Raw genomic sequence first — 20903 nt, forward strand, 5'->3', positions numbered from 1 at the left:
TTGGTTAATGTTTTTTTTATTCTTGACCCCTTGACTTCCTGACCCATTCAAAATCTACCATGACCCACTGATAAGTTGCAACCCAGACTTTGAATGTCACTGATATGGCCTATAGGTCACAAAACGTCCCTCTGGAGGAGCAGTGGCAAACTCACTGACCTTGCCAATGTGACCTCGTCTCACACGTGCAAAATGTCAGTATTTGGGGCGAGCTCTTTAACAGGCCTGGGGTTAGCCGTACTTAAAGTCATTCCTGCATGTTAGTCTGTAACCTCTCACATGCTTTTTTTTTTTTCTTAAAGTTCATGGGTCACAAGGATAGCAGGATAACCTTCCTCTATCCCCTTTGTTAAAATGCAGTGCAGACATTACAAAAAAACTACATTGCCCTGCAAAAGCAAACACTTGGAATTGTTTTTGTTTGATTTTTTTGTTTTTTTTAAAGGGGACATGCTATTCTTTACTGTGTTTTCTGTCTTATCTACAACTGTTAAACGTGGCCAAAACTTGAGGTAAACATATTTTAGACTAATCCCTGTGAGCTAAAACATTCAGATTTCCAACTGTACTGAACGCTCCACTTTCAACAGTTTTGTATACTCTAGGCTAAGTCTTACGCAACTCTAAGCCGGGCCTTCTATGATTAGTCATCTGCTCCAAGTAGACAGGACTGGAGTGTTTTTTGTTTTGTTTCGCCACTGCAGCGTTAATATTCGCATGCACATGCTAACAGCAGTGAAAATATGTCATCTTGACTGCCAATGTCGGTTAATTCTCTCTTATTCCGGGTCGCATTACTGCTGAAACATGTCTGATTGGGTAGTGTTTTGGTTGAGAAGTCTTTAACTGAACTCATAAGTAGCGACATGCTAACGCGGCATAGCTGTAATCTTGGCCAATGCCAATCTTCAAATTCCAGTCCCTTTACTGCTAGGAAATGTCCTATTGTGTAATATTTGGTTTTGTCCTACTCCAGGTTGCAGAACCTCCAGGTTCAACCAAGGAGGTAAGCGAGCGCCCATGAAGCGTAGCTCATTCGGCGCCATTTTTATGCTACCAAGGACTCTCCTGCCGTTAGCATTCCGTTGACTGACATTCATTTTGGGGCCACTTTGACAGTGAATGACTTTACATCTGAAGCGTTTAAAAACTTTTGTTGTCCATTGTTTATTTCTAAAGAAACACAACAATGTATAAAAGGCTATATTACCTTATACTTCACTTTATGGCTCCGTAGCAGGCGTTTTTGTAAAAATAAGCTAACAACTGTGTAATAACCAAGCGACTTGCTGATAATTTACTGACCACAACTGTTCTCAGGCAGGAGTTCATTCGAGGTGATGTTTCATCACAATGTGATGGCCAGTGACTCTGAAAAATAATGAAGTTGAAATGAAAGAAAATGAAGTTGTCTTTCTGCAAAAAACAATAAGGTTGTTAAACAGCTCCTATAAACATTGTGCCATTGAAATAGTATGATTTATAAAAATCAATAAATATATTTTACCTTTAGCTAAATATTCACAGTAAATGAGTCCAACAGTATGCCTTTGCTACGTTTGCAAATAACAAGGAGATCAAAGGTCAGCTGCAGTCAAGCTGTGACCCGAGAAAATGTAGTTTCATCATCCATGTAAATTAATGTGAAATAACAGAAACGTGTGTGTGTGTACGTGTCAGCCAAATGCTCTCATGTGCTAGGACGTCATCTGCGTTCCTCCCTCTCCGTTATTCCCTCACTCCTCCCTCTGTCTGCTCCTCTCTCTCTGCTCTCGTGCCGGCCCTTCCTCCGCCTCTGCCCGGCCACAGACCCCGCCGACTGTCCGGGACACACTGAGGAATTGTGTTTAGCTCGGACACGACGAGATAGAAGATAAATAACGGGTCGCATCTCAGCACCTCACATATTTTCCAAACTGTAGACACTTTTTGTTTTCACCCCACTTAATGTTTTTCTTAAGAGGAAAAACAAACTTTGTATGTAAAAACCATTCCGGATACTAAACTTGGACACAAACTGCGCCTTCTGAGCACGAACCAGCGGGCTAGTTAGACACTCAACGGGACCGTTAGGTTATTGCTAGCTAGCTAGGTGGGACCGGGACGGCTTGTGGAAAAGAACGTTTTTTTTTAATAAATTGCAAGCCGGATATCACTTTTCACTACGGGGGAAAACACCAAAGTAAGTACTGTTACACTTTCATGTCGGGGAGTATTCGTTTATGTGCGCGTGAGTGGGGGGCGCACGCTCCGCATCCTCGCTTCTCTCAGACGTCATTACGCAATCATAGGAATCGGTTAATTAAATGTAACTAACAGGCTTCTTCTTATTTGTGTTTTTATCAGAAAACGCATGCATGTCTTTGTAATGTTTCAACTATTTGAAAGTACGTTAATAACCGTTAAAATTTGTGTAATATTGAAAATACGGGGCAGCCTGGCGCGTGGCCCAGTGGTGGGTCGGTTTCTAAAGTTTGCTAACCAACAGCAGATTATGTCACATTATCACTGTAACTACACGACTACAGGCCGCGGATACACACCATGATGTACAGACAGAAATGTCCAGGGTGATAGCACGTTTAGACCCTTTTACTTGATGCCTGTTATTTAAAATCAGTGATTTTTTTCAGTGTGGGACCCCTTCCTGTTGCCACCATTGTGTTCTTCACTTAGCTTCTCCACTGTCTCCCTTTTTGAATAGCTACATTTAAGCTAGTATGAACACCACGGTGATAGAAAAACACCCTCGTATTTTAACTGAATAAGAATCTTATGAATTGAGATAGGGTGGATACTCCAGCCACCGGAAGCCCTGATGAGTGTTATGGGAATGGTGTTGTTTTGTTTGTAACCAGATTTGTTATAGCACTATGAGCACTCATTCATACTCACATGTGTGTCAATCTATGACATAATGATATATATGCAAATATGTGTGCATGTGTTTTCAAGCTTTGCATCCATGCAGGTCAAACATTATGTTAATCATTGGGTGAAGTCTCATGAAAGACCAATATCATGAAACAGTTAATTCAATAATTAAATAGTTGATTAAGAGAAAATGTATCACCAACAAATTTGGATAATTGTTTACGTTTATTAAGTTAATTATTGAGTAATGGTTTTAGCTTCTCAAATGGGATGATTTTAGGCTTGTCTCTGTTATATATCAAGGTAAATTGTGTATTTTGGGGTTATGGTTGGGCAAAATTTTATAGACAGAACAATTAATCTAAAAGAGGATCTTTAAGCCATATGAGTTAAGTTATTGTTCCCCAGACCACAAGATACGTCCTACTATCTGTGATTGTCAATTTAAAAGACTAACTAAATAATTCATTAGGAAGGGGAAACCTCTTATTGATGAAAGCTGTGCGTCCAGGTCAAACATTATGTTAGCCCCACAAAACCCTGACAGTCTAGAGGAGAAATACAGAATATGACTTCTATCATTCCCTAACCTGAACAGAACATAACTAACTCAATATTTACAACTTCTACTAATTTAGCTCGGTTTTCTGACTAATCAGTAGTTCAGTTAAAGACATGAATCATTACCATTTAAAGCGTCAAAGCAACAGAAAGAAAAGCCTCACATATACTAAGGGGACATCTAATTGCTCTGGGCAGGGTAACTGTCCTTAACACAAAGGACATACATGGGCCTGAATCCAGTGGGAATCAACATGACAATATTACCCTTACACCTCCTGAACAGGCCTATTCAAATCACTGCTGACTGAGAGAATCGTTCCATTAATAATTCATGGGGGTCACAGGTTAGTGTCAGAGGCATTGTAGTTTACTTTCTTGGGATCTCTTATCTATAACACAGACGATTGGATGAGAGTGATGAAACAGATCACCGCAAACAGGCTATCTGCCCCTCTGATGATTTTACATTTTTTCCCTTTTGCAGTATACCATTTTCTACAATCTCTGTTTGCATAACCACTGTATATACTATCAAAAATAACACTGTTTTCAGTCAAACCAAGATCCAGAAGAATGTTTAAAATGTGAAGGATGTGTCTGACTCACCCTCAGAAACCCTTCAAAAATGTCTAAGGCATGACTTGAGTTACAGCTGATTTGCAGAGAGCATGCCAGCCGCCTCTTCAGGTCAACGTGACATATTGAAATAGGTAGATGTATTCAACCAGCAGTCCATATCCAAATATCTTCAGTTACCATCAAATGACTGATCATTTTTAAATATTCACATTTGAGAAGCTGGAGCAGTGAATGTTTATGTTTCATGCTTGAAAAATGACTGAAATGATGAATTGTTTAGTTTCTTTCAATTGATTGACTAATAGTCTCAGCTCTACTATAAACCTTAATGCTACACTAAATATTATACTAATTAAATTAAAGATTATCAGGCCTGTTAAGAAAGGTTACCCATTACATCAGTTTAGTACAATGTTGGAATCAATTTGTAAAACAGTCAGCTTTATCATTGCAATGTGCATTATGGCAATGAAGGTTTGTTTTATTGTTGCTGTTCTCAGAGAATTCCTCCTGTGCCACCATGGGCCCAATATGTCAGGCTCAGAGCTGGGTATCATTCCAGATGTTGTTATTCTGGTGCTAATATAATACCGGAATTTTGGCACTGATACCTCATTGTACTTTTTTCATAACCTCACAATGAGGAATATAAAATGTTTTTCCGTCAGAAACACAGCGTTTATTGTCCTCTTAATTTAAAGCATCTACATAGAAACACAACATGAAATCAAGTCTAAAATCAGCAAGACATCAACAAATTCTGGAAATATCTAATCAATGAATAAGTAATCAAGAATCTGAACAAGTGTTCAATGCCAACTTTTAGTACCTGACAGATCTTTACTTGGGGCTACTGGCATATTTCAGTGTATATACTGTATATATATAGTACTCAAAAAATCTTGACCTTATTCTGTCCATACAATACTGTACTGTAATGTAATATGAGCTAAAATAATGTTCAAGGCCATGAAATAATTCAACTTATCTGATTGACTCAACCTCATTTTGACTCTTTTGTCTTTGTGATATCGGCATGTAGTCGATGTGCTGTTCTGTCTCTGACTTATCAAACCTCCAAACTTGAGATACTGAAAACTAAGCTTTGACCTCTTATTGTGTATGCTGTCTAAGCTGTCTGTGTCCTAGTTATTATTTAAAAGTTGATGTTTTAAAGAGTCAGCTGTCAGTGAACAGCTTAAGTATGGATGGATATGAGGAAATAAATAGTTATGCACTCATAGATGGTATGTTATGAATGACTCACTGCTACAGTCCTGTGACTTATGTTCCTTTTGACAACTCAGCCTCCTATCATTCAGATAAACAAAGTATTGGGTGTCTGTTAAACTTCATAAGATGTTATTCATCCGTGGAGAGTGAATGGGAAAACTGGAGCACCCCCTGGTATGGTGGCAATGTGTTTACATTCTCTAAATATTCCTGGACTCTGTACCAGGTTCCAGTCTGGTCTATTTAGGTTTTCCTCTACGGCCTCTTCCCTTAATTTTATCCATTTTTGAGAAACTGCATTATGGGTTTGTAAACGTAGGATTCAGATAGAGCTGAGATGAAACATCAGTAACATCTGGAGCTATACTCTTCCAGTCTGATGTTGGGTCTGTGTTTACAATCACTACATCCTTGTAATGGATAGTCATAGTGAGGAAGAGAGAGGAGACAATGAGATAACTTCCTTTCTCCCTCCCCTGCCAAAGACATGCTTTATTTTTATTGGACCTTTGAAATGGTCAGAGTCTGGTCATATGATCCTGTGGGCCAATGGAATGTGTTGTTAGGAAAGCTGTGGGGGGAAACGAGCTTAAACATGCTGAATTCACCGGATGATCTCAACTAGAAACCCTAAAAATATCCACTCGAATCCTATATCATCTCCATGCGGCAGCCATGCAAAATATGAAGAATTTGTCCTTGTTTAGTTGCAAGCATTTCCACTTGATTGTTAAATTTAGGTATCTGTGCATGCTTGTATGTTGAGCCTTATTACAGCTAATATATGTATTAGCAGTTTGTATTTGTTGTTATTAAGGGAATTAATTTAATATGCAGAGAAGTCAACACAGTCTGTCTGCATTCCTCAATCAGTCTGCCCTTTGATTGTGCCCAGAAGCTCATTTAGTAATCTGTTTTGAGTTAGATTACACTGCTTTTAATGGAGCCAGAGCTGCCCGCAGGGTTCAAAATGAACTTTTATTCCACCAGCCAAATGGCTACTGAAAGTTCAAATTTTACTAGCCACTCAATAGATTACCATTGTTGTTTTTTTACTTGTAAGTGAAGCAAATCTACTTGCATATTTAATCATCATTTGGCAGGTAAATTGTGCTAATTTTGAACCATGCATGCACACAAACAAGCTGTTCGGAAGAGCTTACAAAATCTGGCAGGACACTAAAGGAGAAGTGAGATTTACTGCTACTGAAGTGGAAGAGTTGGCAAAATAACTGGGAAAAATATGTCACATTTCCTATCCACTGTGCTCAGGGGAGAGAGAGAGAGAGAAAGGAAAGCCCGGTGCTCGCCAACCGTTCTGTTGCAACAGGAAATTAGGGCCATGACTAACATGACATGATGTGGAAAATAACCAACATACTCAACGTGACACTGTCTCATGGAGGGTGTCAGAGGCTAAAACAAGCAATATCATTTTATCTTGAGATTGAATTAATGAAGCGAAGTGTACCGGAGTCAAACACCAAGAATTTACAAAGATAAGGCCATTGGCGAACATTCTAACTTTCTTTAAAAGTGTATTCTTTTTGCGGATCTTATACATGAAGTACACTGTTACTTTGTTGAAAAGTCCTTGTCAAAGTTGTTTTACCACACTGCGTCTCTTCAGGCAAACCTCAGTTCTTTACATTCAAGTCTAATTCCAGCTGCATATTTTAAAGATAGTCAAGGGAGGGAGCAGATTACATACACATGGCTTAGCTCTCTGGGCCAAGGAGAGAATCCTTCTTGATTACTGGCAGGGAGGGTGGGGATGGGAGTGGAGGAGAAGTGGTTACAGGGCTTTGGCATTTACAGCTACAGTGAGTGTAAGGGGGGTTACTGTAGATCTGCAAGGGGACTCCAGAGATGAGTGTGTGGGAGCGCCCCCGCTGCTCTGCACATATGGATGAATCATGACTCACATCCCTCAGCCGCTAGTTCTCCTTTTTACTCTCTTTCTCTGCCACTCCCTGAACCTAGAAGCAGAAATTTTCATCTCTGCACTCTGAATAAAAAACATAGTTAGTTCGCAGTGACTGTCAACTGTTTAGGAAAGAGCTGGTGTTGAAAGCACAACGCTCAGTTGTTGGTCTGATTTTTCCTCCCTCACGTGGGCCTCCTGAGCTGAGCTCCCAGCATGCTACTAGTGCTCTGTTCCAATGAGAGGGAAACGTTGGTGCCGTCCTTTAATCCTTTTAATTACATGGTAGAAAATATTCCCATTAACAGATGTATTCCCTTATACATAGCCAGGCTTGTATTTAAAGCCCCTAAAGCAAGCCCCTTTAGACTGTTTGTGCGTTCAGATTTTTGGTGGAACCATGTTTTTTAGGGTGTAATTTCTCCTCAAACATGGAAATAACCCTGGTTGGTGTGACTCCTTTGTTCCCTGTTGCGGTGCTGACGGGGCTGAGCGAGGGGGTTCTGGGGGAACGGCTGTGGTTTCCAGAGGGCCGGGGGCGGGGCTACCGGGAGGATGGGGGTTTGGACGATTTATGCCAAACCCAGGACTTGGGTGGCGCTGCCCTTGCCCCCTTGTATTCCTCATTGTCCGTAGTCTTTAAAAGGTCAGTTCATTTTTATGCTGTCAACGGGTATCTGTGCCACTCACCAAAAAATAAGTTTAACGCGCCCTTTTTTTTTTCCCAGAAAAAATATTTTTTCCGTGGGGCTATTAGAAAAAAATTTTCCCCAATTCATAAAAACCCCAAATAACCCCACATTTTTCCCAGGACAAAAGTTCGTGAATAAGTAGAATCAAAAGGGGAATAAAATTAAAACCCATAAAGGGAAAGGGGGGAAAAAGGGCATGGAACCAATAAACCAGCAAAAATCCAGATTTAGGAAGAAATACTACCCCTTTACGCAAATAATAAGCTGGATTGTCCTTTTTTTTGATGGCCATAAAATTTTTTCTCCAAACCAAAGGTTCACCAAAAAGCTTTCATAGGGGTAAAGAAAAGGGCGCCCCCCAAAACCTTTGAAATCTTATTGAAAAAAAAAAACATACGATGGCTTTGGTTACGACAAATGTCTAAACTTCAGAAACCCTTTGGGGGGGGGGGCCTTTTTAATCCATTTACGAACCCTTTACCCTTAACCGCCCATGACCGGTGCTCCTTGCATGGGGTTTCTCACGGGATCCCTATTTTAAATTAAAGAGTTGTTTTAAACCAGGCCACTCGTGGAAAAATTTAAAAAACCGAAAAAGCAGGTAAATTTTTCTTAAGAAAACTTTAGTAATGCCCCCCCCCCCCATGCCCCTTTTACCAAGACACCACTGCTTAAAAAAAAGGCAAAAGGGAAAACCCTTTCCCCAAAGTTTGTGCCAGCCAAAGACATAATGGGAGAAAAATTAAAATAATAAAATTATCTGGTCAATGAGACCAAAATCAAACCTTTGATTGATAAACTACACCGTTTGGAGAAAACCTAAAAGCACATCCAACAGTGAAGTTTGGAGGTGGGACTCATGGTTGGGGTTTTTTTCAGCTTTGGCACTGGCAACTTTTTATAATTTTTTAAGGATGAAAGAAAAATGTACCGTGATAGGTCCCCAAACTCCTTCCCCTTCCCGCCCTCCTGCTTTCCTTGCTTGATTTCTCCGGGGTCCCTATTTTCTTGGGTTTTTTAAAGCCGGCCCCCTCGGGGTCTTTCCGGCGGTTTTGTTCTTGCTTTGTTCCCCCTTCCCCCCCTGCCTCTTTCCCCGCCCCTGCTTGGCCGCGGCTTTTGTTTGCGGGCCCCCTGCATTGGGGTTTTTTTAAATTTTTTTGGGTCTTGGCCTCCTCTTTTTGTTTTCTCCCTGTTTGGGAAACCCTCCCTTCCCAACGGGGTTTGGGTGGGCTCGGGTTTTTTGGGCTTTTTTTTCGTTTTGGGCCGGGGCCCTTTTTTTTTTAAAGGTGTGTTTGTCCTTTTGGCAAAAAATCTGCTGCCTTCCCCCGGGAGTAAAGTTAAACGGGGGTGGCTTTTCACAAGAAAGTGTCCCAAACACACTCAAGGAACTCTCAATTTTGGGTTTCAGAAAAAAAAATAAAGCTGTTAAAAAGGGCCAGTTATCCCCGTTGAATCCCTTGAAAACCTCTGACAAACGGAGCGGTTCATAGAATGCCCCAAAACCATTTTTGGGGGGAAGAAGGCAAAAATCACAGCGGGGCAATGGGTGCAAAAAATTCCTTCATACAGGAGGGGTCTTGAAGCTGTCATTACCAACAAAGGCTTTTCTACAAAGTATTAAATACATTTCAGCTAGTGGGTTCAATACTTTTTCCGTCGGTCATCACACACAACTTTATTGATGGACTGACTTGTTGTGATATCTTTACTGTTATTCTTTACTGACATCTGGTGAAAATGTCATGCCAATAGCCCCATCAGAAATATCTTTACTGAGAAAAATGTTGACGCGTTCAATACTTATTTCCCCCGCTGTATGTCTTTGATTATTAATTCAATCATTTGCTTCCTCTATATTTACTCTTCTTTTCTGTCCTTCTGCCCAGTCTAACTTGTTTTTCCCTTGATAGCTTCCCTCTGTTCCTTTTCTTTCTCCTCTTGTCTGGCCATCAGTTATCTCATACTCTGACCTCTAATTACATTTTTCTCCAGAAAGCAGTTTTTATTCCGGCAATGATTTAATGTTCACTATGCTGTGCCCTAGTTTATAATAAGTACAGACCAGTTCTTTTAAGGGATTCACATTGTTTATCACACAAGTACAGTGTTCCTGTTTGTAGTTGCTAGTCTTTTGGAAATAAGACAGAATTTATTTTTTATTCCTAAATCCCATTTGAATCATAGAGTTATAAATTCTAGTGGGCTAGCTGAAAACGTTATGAATATGATAAGACAAACACATATTTACAACATGAAGGTTAATTGTTGCTCTACAAATAGCTGAGGCTTTCTCGTCATTAAATTAACCTCTAATGATTTTTATTTACTTTATGTTTATTAATTTTGTTTATCTTACACTTGAGTAGACTATTTCAAACACATTAAAAGAATTTCCTTGATTGCACCCTTTGCTGTCTTTAACTTCCTTACATTTCATCTCTTTTTAATCTCGACAATGTTTTTGTGATTGCAGGACGGTGGCTACACCCCTGGCTTCTCTGCTCGGGGTGAAAGAAACAGTACGGCTCAAAGTCCCTCACAACCCTACACTGGAGTCCTACTACTGTAACATTACCAAAAGTCCCACACAGGTACATGTCTGCACACACCCATACACACTTAAACTTGTGTGTGTTGCCAGAAATTTAAAAACTTAAATCTGACTTTTGTGCTGTTCTCAGACTTCAATAGCAAGTCTTTGCAAGCAGACTGGCTATTCAGAAAGACAAGTGCAGCGATGGTTCAGGAGACGAAGGAACCAGGACAGACCCAGTTTGCTCAAAAAGTTTCAAGAGGCCAGGTACGCACACACATACACACACATGCGCGCACACACACACACACACACACACATATGCACACATGTCTATGGAGCTATGGAGCAGGTTGGAACAGCTGCCTAACTTTGCGTTCCCTCGGCTATATGAGCACATTTCTAAGGGCAAAAGTAGCCCTCTATTTTTAACATGCACTTATTATAATGCCACTCTGCTGCTAGCATGCCTGTAGCGTTGCCCTGACTCTTCTTACACATGCACGGACTGTTGCTGAGTCCCTGTGCTAATGAGTGTGGATGGTTGGATTTAACCATCCACACTCATTAGCACAGGGACTCAGCAACAGGGGTTTTCTCACCACTGTTGGCTATTTTTATGTGCGAGCATTAACTGAGTCAAACCAATAGCATGATCACCTTATAATACAAGGCTACTGAAGCTAGCTAGTGTCAGCTGGCAGATGACTCAATGTACAGTACTACAGATAACCATATCTATAAGAGTGTCATAAACAGCAGCACCACTGCTGGCATCACTAGCACTGACACATGCTCAGTCGTATTCATGTAGACAAATATTTTCTTAGATGATCTGTTAATGGATTATTCCACACCATGTGTTGTGTTCAATGTATAACTTCTGTGTAGGGACGGTACCATTAGCTTCATTGTCGTAGTCACTGTACATGTGTGTTGACAGATCCATAAAGGCTTTTTATTACGTGACTGGAAGGGTCAGTTCACCCAAATTACGAGAAGACACCAACCTAATTGTGAGCTGGGACTAATGAAATAGTCCCTATAAAAAACTTTATAGACTTTGGAAACAGAAGTTGACAAAAAATAATCTTATCGCAAGGTCTACCCAGTTGCTGTTCTGGAGCAGATTACTCATTTGCTTGTAAATGTTTTTCTGAGCACCTAAACATTTTAAAGGATAAGTTTCCTCCAGTCTGTTTTAATAAAATAGTCATGTGCCCTTAAAGGCCCATAAGCTTGCTGTAATAATTTCTTCTGTTATTATTGGACATTAAAGCTTGGGTATGCAGTATATTTTTGAGGTCGTTGGGCAAAAAAATATATAATAACCTTTCTGCATATTGCATTTCAAGTGGTCTGAGAGAAAACTAGACTTCTACACCTCATGGCTCTGATTTGAGGGAGGGCATGAGAGAGGAGCATAGACTGTATAGTAATAATAATAATAATAATAATAATTTAATATACAGTCTATGGACGGGAGGCATGAGATGGGAGGTTCTGCATGGCTGCAGCCATACCCAACTCTAACAAAAAGGCTCCTTGAAAATCAAGCTGTTCCACTTAACGCTCCCTCTAGAGGCCTGGAGAGATTCCGTTGTGTAATCTGGATGCAGCGCTTTCTGTTTGTATCCGCTTTTTTTTTGCAATGCTTCTTTTTTCAGTGATTGTGTGCTTTTCTTTTTGCATTGTTACTATATTTGCAGCGCGTTTATGTATTTGGTTGAGTTGTGTGTATTTGCAGCGTGTTTGCTGAATGCTGCGCATGTGTTGTCAAATTAATGAAGTTGTTTTCTTAATTTGCTTGTGTGTTGTCTTTTTGCATGTTTTCTTAAATGTCCCATGGCATGAAAATTTCACTTTATGATGTTTTTTAACATTAATATGAGTTCCCCCAGCCTGCCTATGGTCCCCCAACGGCTAGAAATGGCGATAGTTGTAAACTGAGCCCTGGGTTTCCTGCTCTGTCTTTGAAAGAATGAAAGCTCAGATGGGCCAATCTGCTTCTTATGAGGTCCTAAAGGGCAAGGTTACCTCCCCTTTCTCTGCATTGCCCGCCCAGAGCATTTGCCTCACCCATGAGAGAGAGACATCATGAATTTCAAACCCATTTCAACCAACGGCCTTTCAACGGCCTGCAGCAAAAAGTTGAGACCAATTCAATTTTTGGAGAAATGCAACCTTAAAGTGCTCTGAAACACTAACAACTCCATCAGCTGAAATTATTTTTTTTAAACAGTTTGTTCTGTATTATCCACATTAATGGTGACACTCTTGCTATGGAATATTGTAAACATTTTTAAACGACATGAGGACAACAAATGAAGTTTTACCTGCTTTCATTGTGTTGTGAAGGACACAGGCATCTTAGAGAATAACTCAAAACTATCTGCATGACCAAAATAAAACCTTTTTGTAATTTTGGTCAACTGAGCCTTCCTAATCTGTGTCTGCGGTATATGTGTGAAAGATGATAATTACATGTAATCAGATTGATGTTCTGCATATGATGCTAGTGTGGATGTGAGCAGACGTACATGTGACTGCATGTTTGTTGTTCCCTGGTTATGGTGTCTTTCACTGTGTGTGTTCTGAATTAATCTGTTGTTTGTGTGCACACAGCAGACTTCTGTTACTCTCCCTTATTTTTCCCATTGGTATATCTCTCTCTTCTTTCTCTGTGTTCACTGTTGTGTTCTTGTGTGTGTGTCCATGTCTCTCTGCTGCTGTGAAATCCCCTCTTTACACCTGTAAGAGAGGCTCTCACTGGCTCTGTCACAAGATATTAAGAGGGAGTATGTGTGTGTGTGTGTTTGCTTGCTGGTATAAAATGTGTCTCTTGTCTCATGCCTCATTAACTGAGGAGAATGTGTGTGTGTGTGTTCTCTTTCAGTTGGAGATTTACATTTTACCTTCTTGCTTTCATTGCTGGCCTGGCCGCCCTCATCGATGTGAGTACTGCCATGTTAACCTCGACTCCTCCTCCTCTCGTCTCTTTATGTTTACATGCTCATTCATCACCTGCCCTGCCATCATAACATGGCAGTTTTCACAGTTGTCTGTCTTATTTGCTGTGAATGACTTCACCTATCGCACTGTCCGAGGTGCAGCGTTGACTCATTGCCATGCTGAGTCCGTTGATAGAAATACTTCTGTCAAGCTCTGCTGTCTCATTCACAATGCATTTCTCCTTACAGAAACCTTGGCTGTATGACCTGAAAGAGATGTGGCAAGGCTTCCCTGTGCTGGTAAGTCTCTGGGATGGCTAGGTACACTAAACACACCATGGTATCTGCATAAAAGTCTTTAAAACCATTTAATTCGTTCAATCACATAAATGCCTTCAAAGCTATTTAAAAGTCTTCTTCAATGAATATTTTCTCTTGCCTACCAAACGTTTTTTTGAATGTAGGCTTTTGTTGCAAACACTGTTACTACTGCTAGTGTCAGTTTTAGCAAAAACCTAGTTTGTTAATCCATCCCTCAGTTTTCTGCCCCGTCTCTGGTTCCAGGCCATGTTATTGATTATATATTACTTGTTCTATACAGCCAGGAAGTTCTGTCAAGATGTACAAGAAGTACTTAATAAATATAAATAGGCCTTATTGTCATTGTTTGACCGTTATGGCCGTAAAAAGGGTATTAAATTGCATTTTTTGTTGTATTTAAAAGGTCTTAAATTTAATTTGGTGAACACTCCAGAAAATCCGATACACACATCACATGACACCCTCCTTATACAGAGTTCCAAATAGAGCTGAAATTAGTAGTTATGTCATTAATTTAGATAATCAGTTTGTCGTTTAAGTACGTTTTTAAGTAAAAATTAACTGGTTGGTCTATGTCTTGTGTAATAATCAACAAAATATCTGTAGGTTTTTGGACTCAGCATGGGCTTGTAATGGACATTCTTCACTATTTTCTGACATTTTCATACCAAACAATTAATCAATTAATCAAAAGTAAAAGTAAAGTATAATACGATTAACTCTGTATGTAGTGATGAAAATGGTGAGTTGCAGCCCTAGCTCAGAATATAGATTTGCTCACATTGGTGTATGGATTTTGAAAGTAAAGCTGTTTCCTCTGCTTCAGACTCTCCTGCCATCTCAGTATTGGTACTACATGATTGAGCTAGGTTTCTACAGCGCTCTGCTCTTCAGTGTGGCATCTGACGTCAAACGCAAAGTGAGTGAATTCATCTCTTCACCTCCTTTGTTCAGGTGGTATTGTGTAAACAACAAGACTCACGGGAACAGAATTAAAATATACCCAACAATTGATGTTAATGGAAAACACATATCATTTATACAAACATTATTTGGTTTACCACTTTTATGATTAATATATGATGATTAACTGTATGCACAAGTAAGACAAAGTCTGTTTACTGTTACTGACTAATCAGTTTGACATCTAGAATTGACTATGGGCTGGACATTAGACTGTTGTTACACGTGTGTGTGTGCGCGCGCGCGCGTGTGTGTGTGGACTTTGCTCAGCCGGGAAAAGCTAAGCACAGTGGGGGAAAATCTTGCCAAAGGGGCATAATGTGTTCCTCCAACAAGTTATTCTAACCTAGATGTCTCTTAAGCGGGATTTATTTCACACACACACACACAAAAACATGCTACAAACAAATACAGTGGGGCTCGAAAGTTTGGGCACCCCAGGTAAAAATTTGTATTGATGTGCATAAAGAAGGCAAGAAAAGATGAAAAAATCTCAAAAGGCCTCAAATGACATATGTCTAATATGTCACAAAAAGTTAGATTTTATTTCCATCATTTACACTTTCAAAATAACAGAAAAGAAAAAAATCCCATCTGCAAAAGTTTGTTTACCCTGCAGAGTTTATAGCATTTGGAAAGCTGAGACCTGACAGTGTCATGGAACGTTCTCAATCTTCGTCTGGAAAGACCAGGTGATGTCAATCTTAAGGTTTTAAATGCCCAGACTCATCTGACCTCGCCCCAACAATCAGCACCATGGCTTCTTCTAAGCAGTTGTCTAGAAAACTGAAACTGAAAAAAAGTTGACACTATAAGAAGATAGCAAAGCGTTTTCAGATGCCAATATCCTCTGTTTGGAATGTAATTAAGAAAGACCAAGAAAATTAGCCGACAAAACAGCTCGCAGGATTGTGAGAAAAGCAAGTCAAAACCCACGTTTGGCTGCACGACCCATCCAGAAAGACCTGGCAGACACTGGAGTTGTGGTACACCATTCCACTGTAAAGAGATACTTGTACAAATATGGTCTTCATGGAAGAGTCGTCAGAAGAAAACCTCTTCTACGTCCTCCCCACAAAAATTAGCGTTTGAAGTTTGCAAATAAACATATAGACAACCCTGATCCATCGTGGAAACAAGTTCTGTGGACTGATGAGGTTAAAATAGAATTTTTTTGAAATGAGCAAAGGTACATTTGGAGAAGACAGGGCACAGAATTTAATGAAAAGAACCTCTGTCCAATTGTTAAGCATGGGGGGGGGAATCAATGATGCTTTGGGGTTGTATTGTAGCCAGTGGCACAGGAAACATTTCATGAGTAGAAGGAAAAATGGATTTAATAAAATTTCCATCTGTGAAAAAGCTGAAGTTAAAGAGAGGATGGCTTCTACAAAAGGATAATGATCCTAAACACACCTCAAAATCCACGGTGGATTACATCAAGAGGCGTAAACTGAAGGTTTTGCCATGGCCTTCACAATTTCCTGACCTCAACATAATTGAAAATCTATGGATAGACCTTAAAAGAGCAGTGCATGACAGACAGCTCAGAAATCTCAAAGAAGTGGAAGACTTTTGTAAGGAAGAATGGGCGAAGATACCTTTAACAAGAATTGAAAGACTCTTGGCTGGCTACAAGAAGCTTTTCCACGCTGTGATACTTGCCAAAGGGGGCAGTACAAGGTATTAACTCTGCAGGGTGCCCAAACTTTTGCGGACGTCATTTTTTTGTTTTCTGTTATTTTGAAAGTGTAAGTGATGGAAATAAAATCCAACTTTGTGTGACATATTATACAAATGTCTAATCTGTCATTTGATGCCTTTTGGAGATTTTTCCATCTTTTTTTGGCTTCTTTATTAACATTAATACAAGTTTTTACCTAGGGTGCCCAAACATTCGAGCCCCACTGTATATATTCCAAACAGTTTAATTTTTTCAGCTTAACTTTTAAGTCTTCTTTCCGCCTTCTCTTTAGGACTTCAAGGAACAGATCGTTCACCATGTAGCGACCATCCTCCTGATCAGCTTCTCCTGGTGTGTTAATTACATCCGTGCCGGAACTCTCATCATGCTGGTTCACGACTCATCTGATTACTTCCTTGAGGTAAATGTCATTCATACAGTTATTGTGATTAGTGCACTCTGACAAGCAAACATATAGATGGGGTCAGTATAAATAAATGGTGTTAACATGCTGTATACCTACTGAGTTTTAAGTTTTGTTCACACGTGATTCACTGTTTACAATGAAACTTCTAACACCCACAAATTCTGACACACTGCCACCTTGTGGATAAAACTAAACTAACTAAACATCTTTAGTTGAATAGAGGCAAACGGGCTACCATTTTTATTATTATTAAAACAAATACTTTTTACTTTATTGTTTCTTCCTTTATTCTTTCTTTGTCCCTCTGACAGTCTGCAAAGATGTTCAACTATGCAGGGTGGCGAAATGCCTGTAACTACATCTTCATTGTATTTGCTGCAATCTTCATTATCACTCGGCTGGTCATCTTCCCCTTCTGGTACACACACAGAGACACACGCACACACACACACGCACACGCACACACACACACACACACACACACACACACGCACACGTTTTAAGCAATTGTTTTAATGTCTTATCGCAATATACACCTCTATGTTAAATGACAATGTCCTTCATCCTCACTATCTCTATTCCAGGATTATTTACTGTACGTGGGTTTACCCAGTGACCATCTATGAACCCTTCTTTGGCTACTACTTTTTCAACGGACTTTTGATGACTTTGCAGTGTCTACATATCTTCTGGGCTGTCCTCATCATACGCATAGCAATCCGGTTCCTTACAAACAACGTAAGTAACGTAAACAACGTAAAGAAAGAAATCTAATTTAAAATTCAAATTAAATCATGGAAACATCTCCGCTCACATCTTCATCATCCAGCACTGATTAACATTAGACAAATAGCAATAAATAAAGATAAACAAGATAAAATACTAGAAAATGCAAAAGAAATAAACATTTGAAATTTGACACTGAAAATCTGCAGTTGAGACATTGAGAAGTTAAAGTTAAAATGAAGGACCTCAAAGAAATTAAAGTTCCAGTGTAAAGTTGAAGTGAAAGTGCTGACTGGTTGAAGGCATCAAAACTATGAATGAACACATGTGGAATTATGTACTTAACAAAAAAGTGTGAAATAACTGAAAACATGTCTTATATTCTAGTTTCTTCAAACTAGCCACGCTTTGCTCTGATTACTGCTTTGCACACTCTTAGCATTCTCTTGATGAGCTTCAAGAGGTAGTCACCTCAAATGGTTTCCCAACAGTCTTGAAGGAGTTCCCAGTTATGCTTAGCACTTGTTGGCCCTTTTGCCTTCACTCTGCAGTCAAGCTCTCCCCAAACCATCTCGATTGGGTTCAGGTCCGGTGACTGTGGAGGTGCAACACTCCATCACTCTCCTTCTTGGTCGAATAGCCCTTTTACACAGCCTGGAGGTGTGTTTGGGGTCATTGTCTTGTTGAAAAATAAATAATGATGGTCCAACTAAATGCAAACCGGATGTGATGCCACTGCAGGATGCTGTGGTAGCCATGCTGGTTCAGTATGCCTTCAATTTTTAATAAATCCCCAACAGTGTCACCAGTAAAGCACCCCCACACCATCACACCTCCTCCTCCATGCTTCACAGTGGGAACCAGGCATTTAGAATCCATCCGGTCACCTTTTCTCCGTCGTGCAAAGACACGGTGGTTGGAACCAAAGATCTCAAACTTGGACTCATCAGACCAAAGCCCAGATGTCCACTGGTCTAATGTCCATTCCTTGTGTTTCTTGGCCCAAACAAATCTCTTCTGCTTGTTGCCTCTCCTTAGCAGTGGTTTCCTAGCTGCTATTGGACCATGAAGGCCTGATTTGCGCAGTCTCCTCTTAACAGTTGTTCTAGAGATGTGTCTGCTGCTAGAACTCTGTGTGGTATTCATCTGGTCTCTCTCCTCAGCAGCAGAGGTGACTCTTGGTTTTCCTTTCCTGGGGCGGTCCTCATCTGAGCCAGTTTCGTTGCAGCGCTTGATGGTTTTTGTGACTGCGCTTGGGGACACATTCAAAGTTTTCGCAATTTTCTGGACTGACTGACCTTCATTTCTTAAAGTAATGATGGCCACTTGTTTCTCTTTACTTAGCTGATTGGTTCTTGCCATAGTATGAATTCTAACAGTTGTCCAATAGGGCTGTTGGCTGTGTATCAACCTGATTTCTGCACACCACAACTGATGGTCCCAACCCCATTAATAAGGCAAGAAATTCCACTAATTAACCCTGACAAGGCCCACCTGTGAAGTGAAAACCATTTCTGGTGACTACCTCATGACACTCATTGAGAGAACACCAAGGGTTTGCAGCGCTATCAAAAAAGCAAAGGGTGGCTACTTTGAAGTAACTAGAATATAAGACATGTTTTCAGTTATTTCACACTTTTTTGTTAAGTAAATAATTCCACGTGTTCATTCATAGTTTTGATGCCTTCAGTGATATTCTACAATGTAAATAGTCATGAAAATAAAAACGCATTGAATGAGAAGGTGGTTCCAAAATTTTGGCGTGTGTGTGTAACGGCATTTGTCATATCCACTGCGCCGTCACCACACACACATTTTCATGCATGGAACTAGATGGTTTGTTCTCACACTGGCTAGAGCTCCAGTACAATTTTTATTTTATTTCATTTTTCTTTTTAGGAAAAAGTTGACGATGAAAGGAGTGACAAAGATGAAACAGATGAATCAGAAGAGGAGGACGATAAAAAGGACATGACAAAAAATGGACCAGTGCAGAACGGTCACACAGTCCACAACAACAACCACAGCAAGACAGAGTAAAAGCAAACAAGCGTCAGGAGAAAAGATTGTGTGAAGGACTCATATCCCTCTGTAGGGGAGCTGGAGGGAGGGATGAAAAGAGAGAAGGAAAAGGGGATTGTGGTTTAGGGAAGCGGCAAGTCATCCCATTTAAACCAAGAAGAGCAGGTATCCTGAGGAAATTTGACAGTTACTTTTGCACACCACAAACACTCATACATGTTCATTGGACACAGATCTAGCAGATAATAAACTGTACACTACATTAGGTGGCATGGCTTTTTTGCTTTGTCATTAGAGAAAAATGTATCATTGGCAATTTGTCAGTCCCAGAATTTCAATAAGACAGGGAAGAAAATGAATGGAGTATGGGGGTGATGCTGCTTCTACTTTAGCTTTCCTTGTTCTTTGTGCCTTAGAGCCAGCTAAAGGCTGGTAAAATGCCATTTTTAAAAAGCTTTCTGTTTTAATCTTGTGTTGCTTTATTTGGTTGCACCTTTTTGTTTTCTCATAAAAGAACAAAAGAGAGTGAAAGTGAGACAATAGGGCATTTCATGCCCTAATGTTTTCCTTGTCTATGCAAGTATGTAAGTGTTCAGATATTGCAATGTCTTTGCACAAACATACAGTGTCTCTTATATACTGTAATAACTTGCAGTAGGACTATGGCCTCTGCTCTCCAACGCAGCCCATGCTATTTATACACTTGCCTTATTTAAAGTTTAAAGAGTAAATCTTGCTTTTCTTGTTTTAATTTTGGTTCAATTCTTAATTCAGTATTGTACAATTCATTGTTCCAAAAGAGATGTCTGACCTGCCAAGGTCAACATAATCAGTTCTTTGCTGTTTGAGCAGGCAGAAATACCCAAGTGCTTAGCACAAACACTGCAATATAAATCACTGCTTCCTGCTAGTTTTGACAAAGCTGAATGTTTTTCCTTTCTGGTTTGGCTAAAGCTGTTTGATACAGTTGAGTCTTGAATCACGCTGATGTTGCCACCCGCTGAAAACCAGTGACTCAACAAAATCATTGCGAAGTTGGGTTGCTTTGTTGAAATACAGTAGTTTTACTATTTCTAATGGAATGGGACAGATTTACCAATTCCGGATTTTGCAAACATGGGCCAGATTTCTTCAATTCACTGCCTTGTAGCCTGGGTTATGTTTGTTAACCTGGGTTAGAATTTTATGTGTTGATCGACGTGAATGATTTTAGGTATGATTGCGTGTATGAAACAGGTTTTGATGTTAAGGACGTAAAAATATTGAAATCAATTTTTAGCAGTTTAGTGCTTGAGACTTATGAGGAATTCAAGAAATAAGTGTTACAGTTTTGTTGTTATGCTTTAGAGTTGTTTGTACGTCAAGTGCCTTATAAGTAATGTATTGGAAGCTCTGTCCTGTCATAATGTC

General features: G+C 39.8%; 1 protein-coding gene across 1 annotated transcript; it reads left to right on the forward strand.

Moving 5' to 3' along the window:
• The first annotated feature begins 807 nt into the window (after window positions 1-807).
• Window positions 808-20742, forward strand: LOC116690807 (ceramide synthase 2). Its single transcript, XM_032517973.1, has 13 exons — window positions 808-819; window positions 977-1006; window positions 2085-2182; window positions 7650-7820; window positions 10340-10457; window positions 10548-10666; window positions 13296-13353; window positions 13600-13650; window positions 14498-14590; window positions 16611-16739; window positions 17057-17163; window positions 17330-17483; window positions 19371-20742. The coding sequence occupies exons 1-13, from the start codon at window positions 808-810 to the stop codon at window positions 19509-19511; spliced, it is 1281 nt and encodes a 426-aa protein (XP_032373864.1). The 3' UTR covers window positions 19512-20742.
• Window positions 20743-20903: the final 161 nt, after the last annotated feature.

This window comes from Etheostoma spectabile, chromosome 6 (genome assembly GCF_008692095.1).
Source record: "Etheostoma spectabile isolate EspeVRDwgs_2016 chromosome 6, UIUC_Espe_1.0, whole genome shotgun sequence".
NCBI lineage: Eukaryota > Metazoa > Chordata > Actinopteri > Perciformes > Percidae > Etheostoma > Etheostoma spectabile.

Excerpts from the sequence above, each read along its gene's own strand:
- LOC116690807 (XM_032517973.1), top strand. Across the intron at positions 16,740-17,056 it reads CATCTGATTACTTCCTTGAG|TCTGCAAAGATGTTCAACTA; the intron begins GTAAATGTCATT and ends TCCCTCTGACAG. Across the intron at positions 17,484-19,370 it reads TCCGGTTCCTTACAAACAAC|GAAAAAGTTGACGATGAAAG; the intron begins GTAAGTAACGTA and ends TTTTCTTTTTAG.